Source organism: Acomys russatus, chromosome 22 (assembly GCF_903995435.1).
Source record: "Acomys russatus chromosome 22, mAcoRus1.1, whole genome shotgun sequence".
Lineage (NCBI taxonomy): Eukaryota > Metazoa > Chordata > Mammalia > Rodentia > Muridae > Acomys > Acomys russatus.
Genome location: NC_067158.1, coordinates 11056162 through 11075394, shown reverse-complemented (window position 1 = coordinate 11075394; position 19233 = coordinate 11056162). Strand labels below are relative to the sequence as shown.

At 44.5% G+C, this 19233-nt stretch overlaps 1 protein-coding gene across 5 annotated transcripts in view; it reads left to right on the top strand.

Moving 5' to 3' along the window:
• Nucleotides 1-19233, top strand: part of Nf2 (NF2, moesin-ezrin-radixin like (MERLIN) tumor suppressor) — an 85646-nt gene that overhangs the window by 22782 nt on the left and 43631 nt on the right. For 4 of the 5 annotated variants that reach the window (XM_051165380.1, XM_051165377.1, XM_051165378.1 and 1 more), the window contains exons 2-4: nucleotides 8360-8485; nucleotides 10135-10257; nucleotides 12241-12324. The exons of the other annotated variant lie outside the window; for it this stretch is intronic. In XM_051165380.1, coding sequence (XP_051021337.1) covers nucleotides 8360-8485; nucleotides 10135-10257; nucleotides 12241-12324 — 333 coding nt within the window. The remainder of the gene's footprint in view (nucleotides 1-8359; nucleotides 8486-10134; nucleotides 10258-12240; nucleotides 12325-19233) is intronic. 5 annotated transcript variants of the gene reach the window in all.

Here is a 19233-nt window from a genome sequence, read left to right as displayed (position 1 = left end):
ATGTACTACATAGGTTGGCTCCGTGACTTGACTAGAGGCAACAAGGGAGCGATGAAAGGGCAGGCACTAAAGAAGCAACCAATATATATATATTTTTTAAATTTAATTTTATTTTTATTTATTGTATATGAGTGCTTTATCTGCAGAAGAGGGTATCAGATTACATTATAGATGGTTGTGAGCCACCATGTGGTTGCTGGGAATTGAACTCATGACCTCTGGATGAGCAGCTGGCGCTCTTAACCGCTGAGCCATCTCTCCAGCCCAGAAGCAACCAATACAAGCAGACAGGCCGGGGTTGAATGGGCCGTGTGTGCTCTGATGCAGCACAGGATAGGTGGCTGGTCTCGGTGGGAAGTAGGCAAGAGGCTCGGGCTGTCAAGATCTAGGAGGAGGAAACGGCAGTTGCGGGGTTTTGTACATGCTGGTCAACCATTTGTAAACACTGGCATTTGGACTAGAGGAAGGCTTTGCAATTCTAAGCCTCACCAAAGTGGGAAGACTCTGACAAATTCCTGCTGGTCTGAGGCATTGATCCTTGACATGGGCACGGCCATGTCTACAATACCCACCCACTCAAAACTTCATCTGCTCTTTATGTATTCACTCAATTAAGGCTTCCTCAGCTCCCCACATACAGGGGTGGCAAGGTGACTCAGTGGGTAGTGGTGCTTGATAGCCTGAGTTTTAAAAATGATTTAGTAGTTTTTATAGTGTGCGTTTGCATGTTTTGCTTGTATGTGTTGTACGAGGACTGCATGTGTCTGTGTTGTCCACAGAGCCAAACAAGAATGTCAGGGTCTCTTAGAACTGGAGTCAAAGACACTTGTGAGCCGCCATGTGGGTGCTGATAACAGAACCTGTGTCCTCTGCAAGAGCAGCAAGTGTTCTTAACAGCTGAGCCACCTCTCCAGTCCCTCTGATGATCTGAATTTGAAATAAACGTGATTTTCAAGATTACTTTAAAGGCCTGTAGGGCCATCTAGTGCAACCAAGATGATTTGGCAGATAAAGATACTTGTCACCAAGCATGATGACCTCAGTTCCGAAGTTCTGGGACCCGCACGGTAGAGGGAGAGAGCTAACACTCACAAATTGTCCTCTCACCATTTGCATTCACATGTGCTTATACACAGATAAACAAAAATGTAACAAAAACTAAAGGTCTATCATAGTGTAAATGTAGCTCTGAAAGGCTTATGTGTCGTCCTGTATCAGAAACACTTGCTTTTCCCTTAGACAAAATCTCGTTCCACAGTTCAGGCTAGCTCAGAATTTGTACCCGTCTTCCAAAGGGCTGAGATTACAGGCTTGTGCCATCCAGCCCTGCCTAAGAATGTTTTAATAGGAAAACGAGTAGGAGACACCTCCCATTCGTCCTGCCTTCTACGCTTTCAGATACTATTGTAGGGTGCATCTCTGCCTTGACACAGCCTGGTCCCTGATCAGTTGTGCAAAATGGGAATTGTCACATGTACTGGGCCAAAGCTACATATTCAATCCTGCGTTGAACATTTAGTACTGCAGATTGGAAATCATGCTGTTTGTCAGATCCTAAAAAGTGCAGAGAACATTCCTTTACTTGCAACAGCTTGGACCCAAGTGCAGACACGCTGTTCCTTCAGGCTGGCATGACCTTCCTTTTGTCAGCTCTTTCTCCATGAGACCCAGCTCAGCTAGTGTCTCCTCAGTGAAACCCCCTTCGCAAATATCTCCTGGGCTCGACTTGTGTTTCTGCAACAGCCTGTTGTGTTAGTAGGGTTGTTTTTCCTTATCCATTTACCTGTCTTCCCTGTCAGACACGAACAGGGACCGTGTCTTGTCCTGAATTCATCATTTATCTCTTGTGCTGAACACAAAGACTAGGATGTGGTGGGTGCTCAGGAAGTGTTTGTCCAATGAGTGACAGTGTGGCTAGCTCGGCGAGGATTGATGGTGCCCTTTCCCATCTGTCATCCATCACTGTGAGGTGAAGTGGGGCTGGGAGGCTTTAAGCAGCACCACTTGAGAAGCAAGGCATGGAGGTGGAGTGGGGATTAACTAACTACCCCTTATTGAGTGTTTATTTGCTCTGGGCCCAGCACTGTCTTAGTCTTTTTAAATGTATTAATGCACTTAATCCTTAGATCAATCTGCTAAGACAGGTTCTGCTTATTACCCTTGTTAGAGCAGGAGGAAGTTCAATAACTTGCCCAAGGTCACACGGCAACAGCACTGAGATATATATCCGTGGCAGAGAACTCACTGACCTATCTCTTTTTGGCTGGTTCCTGGAAAGAAGCCCTGATACCTTGAGGCATCCATCTTGTATAATGACTTAACTTGCCTTCTGTGTGTCTGGAATAGAACCCGTTGTGCTCTATCCTTAGAAGACTGGAGAAATGGCCACCAGATTACTTTGTGGGTTCTGGGAGTTAGCTGCCAGTCTACCTATCAAAGCTGGTCCCCTGCCTCAGCCACTCGAGTGCTAGTACTGCAAGTCTCCTGGGCTCTGCTTGCGATGAGAAAACAGGAACTCTCTTTTCTCTTGCCACCAGAGGGTCCTGAGGATCAAACCCAGGTGGGCAGGCTTGGTGGCAGGGTGCCTTTGCCTTTGAGCCATTCCACTGGCTCAGTTTGTTATTTTTGTAAATTCAGAAGTATTTTCCGATCAAACTAAAACGTTTCATTCCTCTAAGGCCCTTTTTGCTTAGACCTTTGCGTATACTATTCTCTCTACCTGCAACACCTTTCCCTGCTGTCTCCTTCTCCAAACCCAATCTTTCAGCTGGCTTCTCTTTTCTACCATGAGTCAGTTTAGATGTCATTTCTGTGAAAGGGGGATTTCTTCCTTAGGAGTCCCAACAGTCCCTGGGTATTTCTGTCATAACAAGTGTTTCAGTGTTGAAAACCTCACTGTGATGATCATCTGTTCTTGACTGACTTCTGTTCAAAATTAGAAACAGGAAGACTTGTCCCCTGTTCCCCATTGGTCCTGTATCTTGGGCTGTACTTGGACACAGTGTGTATTCACTGTACCTTTGGAGAAGGCCTGGATGTGTGAGGTAACTCTGCTCTAAGCCTCTGAGCCTTGGGTTTTATTTGTTGGTTTTCGAGGCAGGGTTTCTCTGTGTAGTCTTGCTTGTCCTGGATTCTGCTTTATAGACCAGACTGGCCTCACAGTCACAGAGATCTGCCTGCTCTGCCTCCCTGAGTGCTGGGATTACAGGTGTGCGCCACCACACCCGGCTGGAGCCGTGGGTTTTAGTGTCACCTAGTCAGTCATATTAGACAGCTGCTGCTGGACGTGTCTTGTATACTTTGTATGCTCCCCACTGGTCACTGGGGATGCTGACTAATGCTCCTCCCAGTTAGAGGTGCCCACTGTCTAGAGAGACCTTCAGAGACAGTGACTCACTCAGAGCATCAGCATAGGGTAGTGGACCAGACATAAAAACGATCATTTTCAGGCAAATCAGCTTGTACCAAGAAAGCCAGCCTCCTTCCACAGAAACTTGAAAACTCTATAGCACCTATGGCCAATGGTTTTTTGGTTCCCCGTCTCCCTCCCCACCACCCCCCGGGGACAGGGTTTCTCTGTTTAGCCTTGGCTGTCCTGGACTCGCTTTGTAGACCAGGCTGGCCTTGAACTCACGTTCGCCACCATGCCCGGCTGGCCAACGGTTCTTGTTTATAGAGAAGCAGAGATTCAAATAAGGAAGACAAAGAGGCCTCATGCATTTGAGAAAGAACAGCCTTTGAAGGTAACTAGTGGACATGAACCAAACAGAAAACTTGTGCGTCTTTTTGTTTTATTTGATTATTGTTGTTTTTAAGTCTCTCTATAGTCAAAGCTGGCCTCGTCCTCTTGAGTGCTAGGAGTTTAGGTGTAAGCTACATGTCTGGCAACCAACCAACCAAACCAAACTGTATTAGTTGCTTAAAGACAGAGACAAAATGTTTTATTTTGTTTTGGAATGAGGTCCCATTATATTACCCACAGTTATCTTGAGCTCCTGGCCTCAACCAATCTTCCTGTCTCACCTTAGAATGTTTTGTTTTATAAATGAAGGTCTTTAAGTTTTTTTTGTTTTGTGTGTGTGTGTGTGTGTGTGTGTGTGCGCGCGCGCGCGTGCGCGTGTGTTCTTTTGTTTTGTTTTTTAAAACTTAAATGTCTTTAGGGCATCTCTTTTTTTTTTTTTTTTTTTTAAAGACAGGATAGACTTGGATGACCAGGATCTAGACCAGGCTGAACTCACAGAGATCTGCCTGCCTTGACCTCCCAAGTGCTGGGATTAAAGGCACACACTACCAAGCCACCACTTTCTCCAAGCAGCTTAAGTAATCTTGTCTAAAACGTAATTGTCCATCTGTTTTCCCCCAGTCTCGCTGCTTTTTCTGTGTTCCTTCTGTTTTTTATTGGGATACCAGGTGCTCAAGCTGGAAATGCAGGTTGGTGTCCTTGGATTTTCTTCCCTCTAGCCTCTTGAGGTGCTGGTTCGGAGACTGCCTCCTTCCCACCTCCCAGGCTGCCTTTCTCCAGCTGCCTTCTTGATGGCAGGAGGGCCTGCTCGGTGCTCTTGTCTGGACTGCAACTGTTCCTTCCCTGCAACTCATCCCTCACCCGTTAGAGTAGGGGCATCGAGCGGACGAGTCCTCAGAGGCTTTCTGCTGAAGTGAGCCACCTGCTCCTGCATCAAGTGTCATTCCCACCACCCACTCTGAGGCTGCCTGTCAGTTTCAGCCCCATCAGATACAGGACTTACGGTCCCTGTACAGATCATGGGTTTTGTTGTGTTGTTTGGATGGTCTTTTTGGTTTGTGTGTGTGTGTGTGTGTGTGTGTGTGTGTGTGTGTGTGTGTGTGTGTGTGTTTGTTGTTTTGTTTTGCTTCGATTTGATTTTTCAAGACAGGGTTTCTCTGTGTAATAGCCCTGGTTGTCCTGGACTTGCTTGTAGACCATGCTGGCCTCGAACTCACAGAGATCCACCTGCCTCTGCTGGGATTAAAGGGGTGCATCACCAGGCCTGGCTTCAGATCATGTTTTGTTTTTAAGGTAGAGTTCCTTCCCGCCATCACTTGTTCTTCAAGTCTCTTCTGACCTGAGTTCTTGCCTCTTCCTCCCACAGACAGTCTGTTTCTGCCATTGGACAGCCTTAGTGTCTGGCCCTCTGGGGAATTGGCTCTGTTGACACAACTATATGTGAGCTGTATCTGACTCTTCTGAAAAGGGGTTCTGAATATTGGTCACTCACTGGCCAAGGCTGGGACAAAAAGATTTGATGATCACAGACCCACAAAAGGGTGTTTGTGAGACTAGGGGTTTGCCTACTTTGGATCATTATGAAAAAAGGCCAGGGTTTATTTGGCAGGCTGCCAAATAATTGGTGACTCGATTTTACAATGAGGGCAAGGGTTCACAGGGGGTGAGTGCCGAGGCTCATTTCCAGCTCTGATAGTCTGTGATTCTTTGCACCAATGTTAAATATAAGTAGGAAAAAATGTAAGTAGGGCATTCTGAATTGTTCTGAGAATTGTTTCCTTTTTGCTTTATTGCAGGCTCCATGGGGGCAAAGACATTGTCTTTTTTTTTTTTTTTTTTTTTTTTTTTTTTTTTTTTTTTTTTTTTGGTTTTTTCGAGACAGGGTTTCTCTGTGTAGCCTTGGCCATCCTGGACTCACTTTGTAGACCAGGCTGGCCTCGAACTCACAGCGATCCGCCTGCCTCTGCCTCCCGAGTGCTGGGATTAAAGGCGTGCGCCACCACGCCCGGCTTGACATTGTCTTTTTGCATTTAATAAAAATAGGTCTGCATTTTAAAAACAAAGAAGTAGAGGAGATCCAGGAAAACAGCACTAATACAATATTACGCTGAGACTTTCAGCTCTCTGGTGTGGAGTCTCACCCACGGTCCCCTTGGAAGCTTGCTTTCCTTCCCTGCTCTGCTGGTCCTGCCTGCTGACAGCCTTTGTGCCAAGGTCTGCCCAGCGAGGCTGTGAGTTATGGTGGATTGGGCGTGATAGCCCGATCTTCTTGGCCCTCGGGTGGTGTTTAACTTCTTCAAGTTAATGCCTGCTCTTTAGTGGCACATTATCTTGTGGCAAGGTAGCCGTTTATAATTTATATACTGTGTGCTACTTAAAATAGAGACGAGAGGGTAATCAGCGTCCTGAAGCTTCCAGTTTTCCAAAATAACATTTCTTCAGTTAAACCTGCCTGTAGGAATTAAGACCTTCCACAGATTAAAGTAACCCTCTGTCCAGTTGTCAACCGGATGTGCCTATTATCCAGTTTATAAAAGGGGAACACAGTTGTGTTTTTAAATTAAAATTCATTCATTTTTTTCCTATTCAAATGTCTCTAAAGATTTCCATATTAAAGCATTCCAGGGACCTCACTATAGTCAGAGAGGGGGTGAGGCCAAGGTTTCAGGACAGATACGAGAAATGCCTTGCTTGGTGAAGGACCAAAGCCAGTGTGCACTGTGTGCTGAGGTCTTGGTGTCCTACTATTTAGGTTTCTGACTCTGGCTGCAGACAGAAAAAGATGACGTCTCCTCTTGAGTACCTGCAGAGGATTGTTTACTCTCCTGTATTAAACATAGACTAGAGCTGGGAGTATGGTTCAGCAGTAGGATACTCGCCTAGGATGTGCAAGACCGCGAGTTTGATCCCCAGAGCATAGAAAGGTTAAGGAGAGAGGGGTCTCCACTAAGCTGCCCTCTGAGTCCCACATATAGTCACCATGGCACACACCCATACAAACAGCAAGATTAGCCTCTGCTTCTTCAGGAGCCATTCACCTTGTTTGTGTTTTTAATTTTGGGGGTGTGTGTGATGGTGTGGGTGGAGGTCAGAGGGCAGTCAGTTCTCTTCCACCATATGGGTCCTAGGGATTGAACTCAGGTTGGAGCTGGTTAGGCTTGACAGCAAGAGCCCTTAGGCAGAGAGCAGTTTCACTGGACCCCGTGTTTTTTTGTTCTTTTGTTTTTGTTTTTTAAAACTGGATCCTCATTGGGACCTGGGGTTTCTTTATTAGGCTAGGCTGGTTGGCAAGTGAGTTACACCCCTTACCCTCCAGTGCTGGGATTACAAGCATGAGCCACCACAAGCAACTTCTTACAGAGTGCTGGGATCAAACTGGGGTCCTCATGCTCCTGTGACAAGCACTTTGCTGACTGTCCCTCGTGGGTAGAGGTGGGAGAGGCACACATGCTTCTGCAACCAGGTGGTCTCATCAGTCCTTACACTCAAATCTCATGCATGTGTTTCATATGATCCTAACTTTGCTCAAGTGTTGATGAATGTTTATCTGATGCATGGGTAGTTGGAGTGGGTGTCCAGCAAGCGGTAGCTTGGACGCAACACAGGAAAAGCCTGGTTGATGTAAAGCCACTAGGTGGCGACATTTACTCAGCTGCCCTGCATCCTCTTTCCCTGTGAGGATGTTTGAGCTTGCCTTTTTTTGTTTGTTTTTTGTTTTGCTTTGTTTTGTTTTTTTGTTTGTTTGTTTTTCGAGACAGGGTTTCTCTGTGTAGCCTTATCTGTCCTGGACTCCTTTGTGGACCAGGCTGGCCTCGAACTCGCAGTGATCTGCCTGCCTCTGCCTCCCGAGTGCTGGGATTAAAGATGTGCCCGGCTTGAGCTTGCTTTTTCTAACTACACCTTTGAACAGCAGAGAAACAGGGTTAGCAGTGATTCTAAAAGCCCTTTTGAAAGTGAGGCCATGAAATACATGCACCGCTCGTGCCTTTTTGTCTCCCGGCTTTGGACACCAGTGTTTAGAATAGTTCTTTGTGACCATGGGCAAGATGCTTCTGCTTGGGCCCAGCCCATCATCCTGATAGAGACCTGGAATTGGCCTGTCTGGCCTCTTGTTGTTCTTGTGTTACACAGTTTGTGGTGTTGGTTACAGCTTCCATATTTCTTTTCCCTAGTAAAAAAATAGTAAGTTAAAAGAAAAATACCTTACCTTTTATCAAAAGGCAGAGTCATGATTTAAATAAAAACATCAACAGAAAAATCTCAAGGGAGTTAGAGTCTCACAAAGTAGCCATCTTCCTGGGCTAATTCAGGAGGCTTGACTCTCCTAAACGAGGCTGCTTATTTACCAGGTTTCCTAAATTAGCAGCTTCAGGGATATTGAGATCTGTGCAGAACTGTCCAAGGAGGTATTGTGTGTGCTCCGCAGCGATTAAGCCATTAAGCTCTAATTGGTATTTCCCACTCAGGGTTGTGTGGGGGAAGCTTTAAAATTATTGCAGAATCCAGTGCTCATCAGCCATTTTGGTGACATTAGAGAGCGCTAAGAACGGTTTTGCGTGTGAGCCGATTATGACTTTTGCTCACAACATCCATCCCTGTTGGTTTGTTATGTTGCAGATGAAATGGAAAGGGAAGGACCTGTTTGATTTGGTGTGCCGGACCCTGGGGCTTCGGGAAACCTGGTTCTTTGGACTGCAGTACACAATCAAGGACACCGTGGCTTGGCTCAAAATGGACAAGAAGGTTGGGATAGATCTCCATGAAACCAGCAGGGAGGCTTGGCCTTTCTGGTTTCTTGTTTTGTTCTGTTTTTCCTGAGCATACACTTAGTTTATTTGTTCATTGTTGGGCTATGGCAAAAGACATGGTTAAGAAGTGGGCCAGGGTTTCTCTGCAGCCCTGGCTGTCCTGGAACTCAATCTATAGACCAGTCTAGCTTTGAACTCACAGAAATCCCCCTGCCTCTGCCACCCGAGTGCTGAGATTAAAGGCGTGCGACACCAATGCCTGGCTCTGGGGGCTTCTTAAGCACCTGAAATCTAGGTTTCTAGCAATTTCAAGCTGGCTTAGAAATGGATATGGCTTAAGGAAACTGCCCATTTGTGGTCTTGTATAGTCACACAGAGGCGTGCCTGTCATTTTCCTGGCCACCTAACAGTGAGGACAGCGGGAGGCCAAAAGAGCCCTGGTTCCCAAAGTGACCAAAAGAGCCCTGGTTCCCAAAGTGACTCCATGTCTAATTCTGACCCTAAATGTTCTCACTGTATAATACAATAACCAAAAAAAGTCTCTTGTCTTACTAGCGTTAAGTGAAGTGTTCAAACTGTGTTCACACCATGTGCACGGTGATCTCCTTCATGCTTCTAACTCCTGTTAGTTGTCAGTGTCAAATGGTCATTCCAATGATTAACAACTCTAAGTGACACAAAGAGCCAGTGAATAAGAGGGCAACCTAGATTAAGTTTATTTTGAATCCCGTGGGGACTGCCACAGGAATTTGGGCAGGCATGTGCAGAATTATATATCGGAAACAGCAAAGCCCTCTGTATCTTTTTATGATTCTCAGCAAAGTGAATTTTAAATCATACCTGAGTGTTAGCCAAATGGATATTAGATTGGGGGCATCAGGAGTCATAGAACCTGCTGCTCAAAGGAAATAAATTATGACACATGTTAATGGAGCCTGGTAGCATGTTTATGTCCTGAAATGAAATTCACTCTGGAGAGCAGATGGTCCAAGCTTTTCAGGGGGTGGGTGGGATTGTTAAAAGATTAAAAGCAGTGGTTTACTTACTGCAATGCAAGCATTTTTTGGACCTCTCTGGAAGATTCCAGCAACAAAGATTGCCATGATGGCTATGTTTCACTTCTAGTATTCATAACATATAAATGGTATCACAAAAAAAATAATAAATATATAAATGGTATCACAAAAATCTAGTTTATTTTATTTAAGCTGTATTCCAGTAGAACCTATGAGAGTGGGCAGTAAGGAAAAAAACAATAAAAGTAGATGTTACTATTTCAGAAAAAAAAATTTTTTTTTTAATCTTCAGTCTTCCATAAAGGATAATTGCCCAAGATCTTTGAGTTATACGTTCTAGTTTGTAACTATTTTCTGTGGCTTTGAGAACACTGGTGCTGTCATTGGAGCTCCACTCACCCCTTGGGCTTATTGATTGATTTGGTTCAGAACCCCCTGTGTGAAGTGAATATTATATCCTGCTGCAGATGGCTCTGTGAATGCTTCCAACTGTAGAAACACAGCCTTTGGGAAATGCGGGGAACCTAACAGGAGAAGGGAATTTATACCTCCCTGCAAAGCGTGTTTTGATGGTAGTACGTGGAAAAGAGGGGCCAGCACAGCATGTCTTTTCTCTGCAATTCTGCAGGTGTTGGATCATGATGTTTCGAAGGAAGAACCAGTTACCTTTCACTTCCTGGCCAAATTTTACCCTGAGAACGCCGAGGAGGAGCTAGTTCAAGAGATCACGCAACACTTATTTTTCTTACAGGTACAGCAGCAGCCCATGCTGTCTCCCCCGGTTCTGAGAGGACCAGTTTGGGAATGGTTTCAGAAGCAGCCTGGGTGAACCCCTTGGAGTTAACCACAAACACTTCTGCAGGCAGAAAATGTTCTGACTCCAAATAGTCAGTCTTTTGGTTCAGTAGTGGGAAAAAAAATCTTCAAGACAGAACTTTACCCAAGTGATGGGAATTGGTGTCAGATGAAATCGCAGAGGAGTGAGGATGAAGAATAGACAGGGCTACCCAGTCTACTACTCCCATGAAGACGAATGCCCATTTCTTCTAGCTAACTTAAGTGTTCTTTGAGGTTATTTAAAAAAAACAAACAACCTCAGAGGCTTAGCAAAAAGTTCCTTTCAAGTTCAAGATCTGCCATCTCTCAAGGCAGGACTGCTGAATGGCACAATTAGGTTTTCCAGAATTACAGGCTGGCCATCTAGGAGCACAGGGAGGTGGTTCATGTAAGGATGGAAAACCCTGCTTTGTCAGTCAGACAGCTCCCTCAGTTTCATGGCTCTCTGTAGTGACTGATGCCAAAGCTGCTTATGTGCCACTGCGGATAGCCATGAAACTGAGGGAGCTGTCTGACTGATTTTTTATAATGGGCCATTAATTACATTGATTGGCCAAAAGAGTATCTGTGGTTTTTTTTTTTTTATCCATTCCTGGAATATGGAATCTCTGTATATTGTGTCTGTGATACAGTACATGAAATGTAACATTACCCTCCAAATACTGTTGTGTTGCTGGAGAAGAGGCTCTCTCTACAGCCGAGGCTGTCCCTGAGCTTGAGATCCTTTTGCCTTCAGCTTCTCGAATGCTGGAATGACAGTGTGTGTGCCCCATGCCTGGCCAAATAGTTTCAGTCACTACAGAGAGCCATGAGACTGAGGGAGCTGTGTGTGTGTGTGTTTTATCTCTTTGTAAGGAAACTAACTAGGAGATTTGAAGGTTTCACTGTTCAGAACAGCTCAGCTTTCATTTTCTCTTGGTTCTAAGGCCTGGGGAAAATTGTATGTGTGAGTGAAGCCACATGGAGCTCCTTCAGTGGTTGGGGCTGTTGCTCTATTGATGGCAATGCTTGCCTTGTATTCATGAAGTCTGGGTTTCAACACTGGCACTGTCTAGACAGAGCGTGGTGTGCTTCTGTAATCCATAGGGGGATCAGAAATCTAGGGTCATCTTCAGTTATATAGAGAGTTCAAGACAAACGTAAGCTACACGAGACTAGTCTACCGTAGTGTTATAAAATGGCTTTCCTGTGAGGACGTGAGGCAGCACTTGTTCCCCTGTGACTTTGGCTTGGTTGTTTTTATGACTAAGCAAGGCAACACTTAGTACTGTGAATCTGAAAAGAGAGTTGGCTTTGCTTGATGCACCCCCACTGCATGTGGCTTTCTTGTCCTTGTGTCTAGAGCTGCACCACTGTAAGAAATTAGGTGCAATGAGATATGTTAATTCAACATTATAGCTTAGGAATTATATTTCCTGAGCCTCATGTGTACTTAAAAGTTGAATCGATCAAATTTTATTGCTTCCTTTTTCCTTAGAGCAGCATATTGGAAATGATGACTTTTTTCTACAGTCATAATTCAGTGACGTTGGTGGCTTTTGTCTTGTATGAAGATCTGAAAGTAGGCTTCATCTCCTGCAGTGCTGTGAGTGCTCACAGGGGCCAAGGCAGAGTAGGCAGCGACCCCCAGCCTCTGTCATAGCCGCCATGGCAGTCTCTGCTGTAATCAACAGATCTGACTTTTCTGCAGCCATCTTAACTGATAACATCTCCCTTGCTGAACTCTCAACAAGTCTACAACATTAAAAAAAAAAAAAAAGTCCCTTTTGTCAGAAAATCATTAAGAGGCTGCTTTAGCAGCCCTCATTTAGAATACCCTGCAGCCATCTGCTGTGACCAGGCGGCACTGCTGTCTGCCACACATGCCACTTCACCTCTCTCTCATTGCCCCTTTCAGGTGAAGAAGCAGATTTTGGATGAAAAGATCTACTGCCCTCCTGAGGCTTCAGTGCTCTTGGCTTCCTATGCTGTTCAGGCCAAGGTGGGTGCAAAGCAGAAAAACGCATTCTCTTTTAACATGAACTGGTGATGGTCTTCCATTTCTTTGGATTTTGGCCACTTCAGAACACCTTGCCCCTAAAAATGAAACGTCATGTCATGAGACTTGTACATCCATTGTTGCTGATCATCTTCTGTGTATTTTGTATGTGTGTGTGTGTGTGTGTGTGTGTGTGTGTGTGTGTGTGTGTGTTGTGTATTAAGTGACAAGCATATCGTTCTAATGACTTACAATTCATTCTGAGTGAATTCATTCAAAAAGATGAATTTTCTGTGTAATCTCATTATGTACATGTGGCTCATTAAATTCATCACATCAGCTTCATTTTATTAGTCAGGAAACGTGAATTTATGGTCTCTAATTATGATCAAATGAGGCCTTTTGGTCAGCAAGACCAGATCCTCCATCCAAACTCATCTTTCCAGAGACTACATTCTTAGAAACCACACTCCCGGCGAGGCCCTGGTGGGCATGTTTTGTGCATGTGGTTAGATACTGCAGGAGCTGGGTCTGCTGAGCCTGCTGGGCCCAGTGATGCTGTCTCATTAGCCTAGAACAGCAGACCTGGCGTGGTGGGAGAGGAGCACTCATTGAGTATTGGAGTTTTGTCCCATCTTAGAAGGGACAGTCTTAGCGTGTCAGTCCAGAGTACTTCTTGACTCTTGGATTTCCCATGTCAGTTACATTTTTAGTACAATTTCAGATCAAAGCTAGGAGTGACTTGTTTGTCATTTGGGTTGGGAAAAGGGTTTTGAAATGTGTATGCTGGTCAGGCCAGTAAAAGCACAGAGTCAGTTTAATCATTTGATGACTCATTAGTGTCTGCTGAGCAGTCACAAGGATAGGGCATGGGGCTTGTTAACTGTCAGATGCAGCCACTAGAGCAAATGCTGCCCTCAGTGACTTTCCAAGGTCATTGGTACCTTCATGGCTAAAGCTAGAAGCAGAGTCTGTGGCTTTAGAATTGTATTTTATGCCTTCTTTGAAAAAGGAGTTATTGAGAAAACAGAGGATGGACCGTGACTCAAGTAAAGCATATGCTCCTTTTATGCTATGATCAAGAATATTAGTAACAGGAAAGATGTATCCTTTCAGGCCTGACAGTGACAAAGCAGTCGTCACCACTTTCATTAAATCCATGTACTTGGCCCAGAGTTGAGTTCCTTTTTGCAAGCTGTCAAGGATGCTACCTCAGTCTCAAAGGCTATGGGTTTTGGGTCACAAATTCAAAGGCCACCTGTGTGGGGGCAGAGGGGTGTGGATCATTTTTCAAGGAACCAGCAGATGTTTGCTTGAACAGATTTCACTGTAGGAAAGCCCTACTTATTTGGCTTTTGCCAATTTGGAGATGAAAGTGATTCAGACAACATATGTGGTTCATATGGAGGCGGGAGCTCTAACTATTTTTTCCGGTGTTAAATTAGGAATCTCACTAATAAAGGTAATCTCTAGTTTTTAAAATACGTATTCTGGCAATGTGAGGTAGTGCACACCTTTAATACTAGGCAGGGCAGTGAGGTCCCTGTCAGTTCCAGGTCAGCAAAGGCTGTAAAGTGAGACCAGGCCAGGACTTACTGTAGCTATGTTAGCAGTTTCTCAGATTACTGGTTAATAGTGAGAAGATATTTAGAATAAGCTACACCCATGTTTAACAAAGTGTTCAACAGATTATTTCACAAGACAGTCCATGTAGTATTTTCTGGAAGCCAAGGCTTGAACTTGTTCTGGTGACAAAATTAAGGGTTAGAAAAGATGAATGACTTTATGTTGTTTCTGTATTAATGGAATGTATAGACCACTGTTTGTTTGTCTTTTGGTTTTTCCAGACAGAGTTTCTTGGTATAACAGCTCTGGCTGTCCTGGAACTCCCTCTGTAGACCAGGCTGGCCTCCAACTCACAGAGATCAGCCTGCCTCTGCCTCCCAGAGTGCTGGAATTAAGGGCGTGCACCACCACCGCCCAACTGTTTGTTTTTGTTTTGGTGGCACAGGGGACTGAGCCCAAAGCCTTACGTATGTGAGGCAGGTGTCCTGCCATACAGTTACCTGTCTCTTCACAGAGAGTGAAGCAGAGAGGGATGGAGGGTAGAGCCAGACTGAAAACCCAGGTGTCTGGGCTGCTTGACCCAGCACTTTGTTCCTGCCCCTCACTGTCTAGTGAGGTATGTGGGGGTCAGGCATTAACTTTCACTAAGTTCTAGTTTCCTTTACAAGATAAAACAACTTTTATCTGAGCTTTTCCAGTAAACCATACTGTCTCCTTCCAGTATGTACAGTTTGCTTTCTTCCCAACCTTTATGAAACAAAAAGAAACTCTAGAAATATGGAGGGGAAATGGAATTGAGCTCATTAACACATGGAACATAATTATGTGCAAATGTATTCATTATAGTATTTCAGCTGTTGGGATGATATAGACGCACTTAATTCCAAAGCATAAAGAAACAATTAACTTCAACGTATAAATACAAATAAATATTAATCACATGGTTCAGTTAACAAGAACCGTATTTCTTGGTTTAAGCTTGAGTTTTGCTGGAATCGAAAGAATGGGCCAGTTATATGACAAGTGAAACCATCTTGCAATTTTTAAGCCACCTGTTGGATCCTGTGTGGACAATTTAGAGTTTCACGTGTGTTTTTTCTTTTTTTCTGAAATATGTTTGTACTGAAAGTTAGTAGAAGAGAATGGGATATTATTCATGAATCTTGCCGCAGCCTGTAAACTCCTAACCCTGAGAAGGCAGAAAAGAATAGTGGAAGAGTTGGAGAGATGGCTCAGCAGTTAAGAGTACTTACTGTTCTTGAATCAGAGCACCCACATGGCAGCTCACAACTGCCTGTAACCCCAGTTCTGGAGTGCCCAGTGCCCTTTTCTGGCCTCTGAGGGCTCCTGCACATATGTGGTACTCAAATACTCACTACAAGGGCTCACACACATACACATAAATTAAAAATAAATGAATCTGTCCAGGTGTTGTATCTTGGGAGCAGAGGCAGGAAGAGCTCTCAGAGTTTTGAGGCTAGGCTGATCCACTTACCCAGTTCCAGTACAGCCAGGGCTACATAGAGAGTCTCAAAACAAAAAACAGTGGGAGAAGCTTATTGTTTTTAGTGCCCTACATTGTCAGGGACAGTGGCTGACGGCAATTCAGTTAAACTGAGTACGTAGGAGAGAAGAGCTGAAGACGAACGAGCGCTTAGAGGAGCAGAGCATGAAAGGCACAGCATCAGCTGTGGGTGCTGCTGATCCCGCGAAGGGCTACGGTTTGGTTTGGTTTTCCAAGACAGGGTTTCTCTGTGTAGCCCTGGGTGTCCTGGAACTCACTGTGTAGACCAGGTTGGCCTTGAACTCACAGAGACCCACCTGCCTCTGCCTTCTGAGTGCTGGGATTAAAGACATGCACTACTGTGCCCGGCTAAAGGGCTTATGTTTTGACGGAACCTTTGGTGGCTGTGTAACGAGACGATTGATCAGCCCCCAGTGTGGTGGCTTTAATCTGAGCACTTGGGACGTAGGGGTAGATGGGTCTCTGTGAGTTTAAGGCCAGCCTGGTCTGCACTGCAAATTCCAGGACAGCCAAAACTACAGAGTGAGACAAGTCTAGAAACAGAGAGGCAGATCTGGTATTAAAAAGTTCTAGTGATTGTTGTAGTAAGAGACTATGAGGTTCACACCTCAGGTAGTGGATGGATATAGGAGGGAACTAACTTTAAAATGTCTATGAGGGGCCGGGCGCACGCCTTTAATCTCAACACTCGAGGCAGAGGCAGGTGGGTCTCTGTGAGTTCAAGGCCAATTTGGTCTACATGATGAGTTCCAAGACAGCCAGAGCTACACAGAGAAAACCTGTCTCAAAAAAAAAAAAAAAAAACAAAAAACAAAAAAAAGTCTAGGAGGGACTGGGTGTGCCACTCAGTTAGTAGAGCACTAGCCTAGTGCACCAAACCCTGGATTCTATCCTAGCAGCTTGTAAGTGGAGAGCGGCAGTATATGTGTAATCCCAGAGGCAGAAATATTAGGAGTTCAAAACCATCCTCAGTTATATAGCAAGCGTGAGTTGAAGGCCAGCTTGCACTTCATGAGATCCTGTCTACAAACTACAATGTAAGTGTGATGACACGAGCCTTTATTCCTAGCACGTGGGCTCAAGACCTCCCCACCTGGTCTACATAGTGAATTCCAGGCCAGCCAGAGCTACACAGTGGGCCCCAAAGCCCAGTAAATGTCATGTGTGTAGGTTTTTCCTCCTCGAGAAGTGTTCTGACCTCACTTCCAGCGGCATGTGAGAACATCTGCTTTGGCACATCCTTCCCTACATTGGATACAATCAGTCTTCTAAATTTTTGCTGACCTGTTTCAAAAGATAGGTCTTATTAAAAAAAAAAAAAAATGACATTTGTTTGCCTGAGAATCTCAGGGATTAACTGGCCACTTGTTCATTCTTCACTCTGCGTTGGCTGTGTATGGCTTGCCCTTTTTCTTCTGTGCTCCTGTCTTTTTCTGATTGATTTATGGGAGCTGATCTATAATGTTAGCAGCCTTTTGTCTGCTGCTGTGTGTCAGGCTCGAGAGGGACCTCGCCAACCACTGTTGTGCCCATCCTTGTCTGGTACTTTCGTGGGTTTTAGTTCATAGGTTTAAATGCTTGATTCATATGGAATTTAGTGACTATATGTAGTAGGAATCTATTTTACACTGATGGAAAGAAAGAAGAAAGGCAGGTAGAAAAAAGGCAAGCCTTTGTTTTATTAAGACCCATTCAGAACATTTGGTCTGATGTTTCATTGTTAATATCCACAAAGAGACTCCTTGTAACTTAGGCATTTCAAATGGCTAGGCCTAGCTGAGTCTGAGGCAGGAGAATTGCTTGAGCCCAGGAGCTTGAGGCTAGCCTAGGCAGCATAGGAGGTACCCACCCAGACTGCAAATAGGAAAGAAATAAAGAAAAGAAAAGAAAGAGAGAAAGATGAAGACGTAAAGGACTGTATAAATGGTGAGCTTTTGATTTCCTAGTATTTGAAGTCAGACTTGGGTCAATAAACACTGCCACTGACTGAGCCTTACTCCCAGCCCCAAAGCAGCAAAAGGCAAGTTTATTTTTAATTTTTATATTTTGTTTTTTCTTTTTTTCTGTTGTTGTTTTTGTTTTTTTGAGGCAGGGTTTCTCTGTGTAACGGCTCTGACTGTCCTGGACTCACTTTGTACACCAGGCTGGCCTTGAACTTACAGCGATCCGCCTGCCTCTGCCTCCGCCTCCCAAGGGCTGAGATTAAAGATGCACATCCAGCAAAAAGGCAAGTTTAAAAGATTGCTGGGGCTGGAGAGATGGCTCAGAGGTTAAGAGCACTGACTGCTCTTCCAGAGGTCCTGAGTTCAATTCCCAGCAACCATATGGTGGCTCACAACCATCTATAATGTAATTTGATGCCATCTTCTGGCCTGCAGATGTATATGCAGGCAGAGCACTGTATACATAGTTTAAAAAAAAAAAAAAAAAGATTGCCTCATGAACAAATTTGGTATTTAAGAAATGTAATTGCTTATTTATTTATTTATTTATTTGTGTGTGTGTGTGTGTGTGTGTGTGTGTGTGTGTGTGTGTGTGTGTGTGTGTGTCTGCCATAGCAGGACATGTATGTGGAGGTCAGAGGACTATTTGACCATGTGAGTCCTGGGGATTGAGCTCAGGTCATGAGACTTAGGGTTTTGCTTTTCTGTTTCTTTTTTTCTTGTTTGTTTGAGACAGGGTTTCTCTGTGTAGCTCTGGCTGTCTTGAAACTCACTCAAATTCAGAGGTCTGCCTGTCTCTGCCTCTTGAGTACTAGGATTAAAGGCAAGTGCCACTACCACCCAAAATTTGTTTGTTTGTTTTTTGTTTTTCTGAAACAGGGTTTCTCTGTGTAGTCCTGGCTGTCCTGGAACTCTCTTGTAGACCAGGCTGCCCTTGAACTCACAGAGATCTCCCAGAGTGCTGGTATTACAAGCATGTGCCACTGTGCCCAACTTGTTTGTTTGTTTTTTAAATATGTAAAAATTACATTTATTTATTTTGTTTGACAGGGAGTAGGGTTTGGATGGGGTGAAACTCCTTTACCAAGGCATGGGTGGAGAGGTCTGAGGGTAACTTTCATGAGTTATTTCTCTCCTGCCATCTTGGGGTCCTGGAACAGAAATCCAGTCATCAGGCTTGGCAGCAAGTACCTTTGACCAGCGAGCTGTGTCACAAGCCCAGAAATCTTCTAATTAATTATGGGTGTTTTGCCTGCATGTACATCTGTGCATGCAATGTCCAAGAGGACATCAGAGTCCCTGGTACTGGAGTTATAGAAAGCTGTGATCTGCCATGTGGGTGCTGGGAACTGAACCCCGATCCTCTGCAAGAGCAGCAAATGCTCTTAGTGGTTGAGCCATGCCTACAGCCTACACCCCACCCCCCATGAATTTTATCTTAATTGTTTCGCAAAATGATAATGATATTTGCTTTGTTTTAATTCTAAAAATTGAGCACGGGTCTCTTGTATGCTAAGCCACATCATTGGTCTACATCCCTATTCTTCCCTCCTTTAATGTAAATTCAAGTGATTTATAAGGAGCAGTGTAAGACCAGGGTTGTGGCCTCTACAATTCAGGCATTAGGGGTTTTTCTTTAATGCAGGAATACCAAATGATGAATATAACATTAAGCACAGGCCCACATAGCTGCAGAGCTTTGAAACTCCTGCTCTCTTGCTTTCACAGCTTATCAGAATGCCTTTGTTACATAAAAAGATGAGGAGCAGTCATTTCCATCCATCGAGTCGTATAGCTTCCTTTTACATTCACTGCCACAACACTAGCATTTCCCCCCTTTGTTTTTTTAAATAGACATTTAAATAGACATCAAGGTAT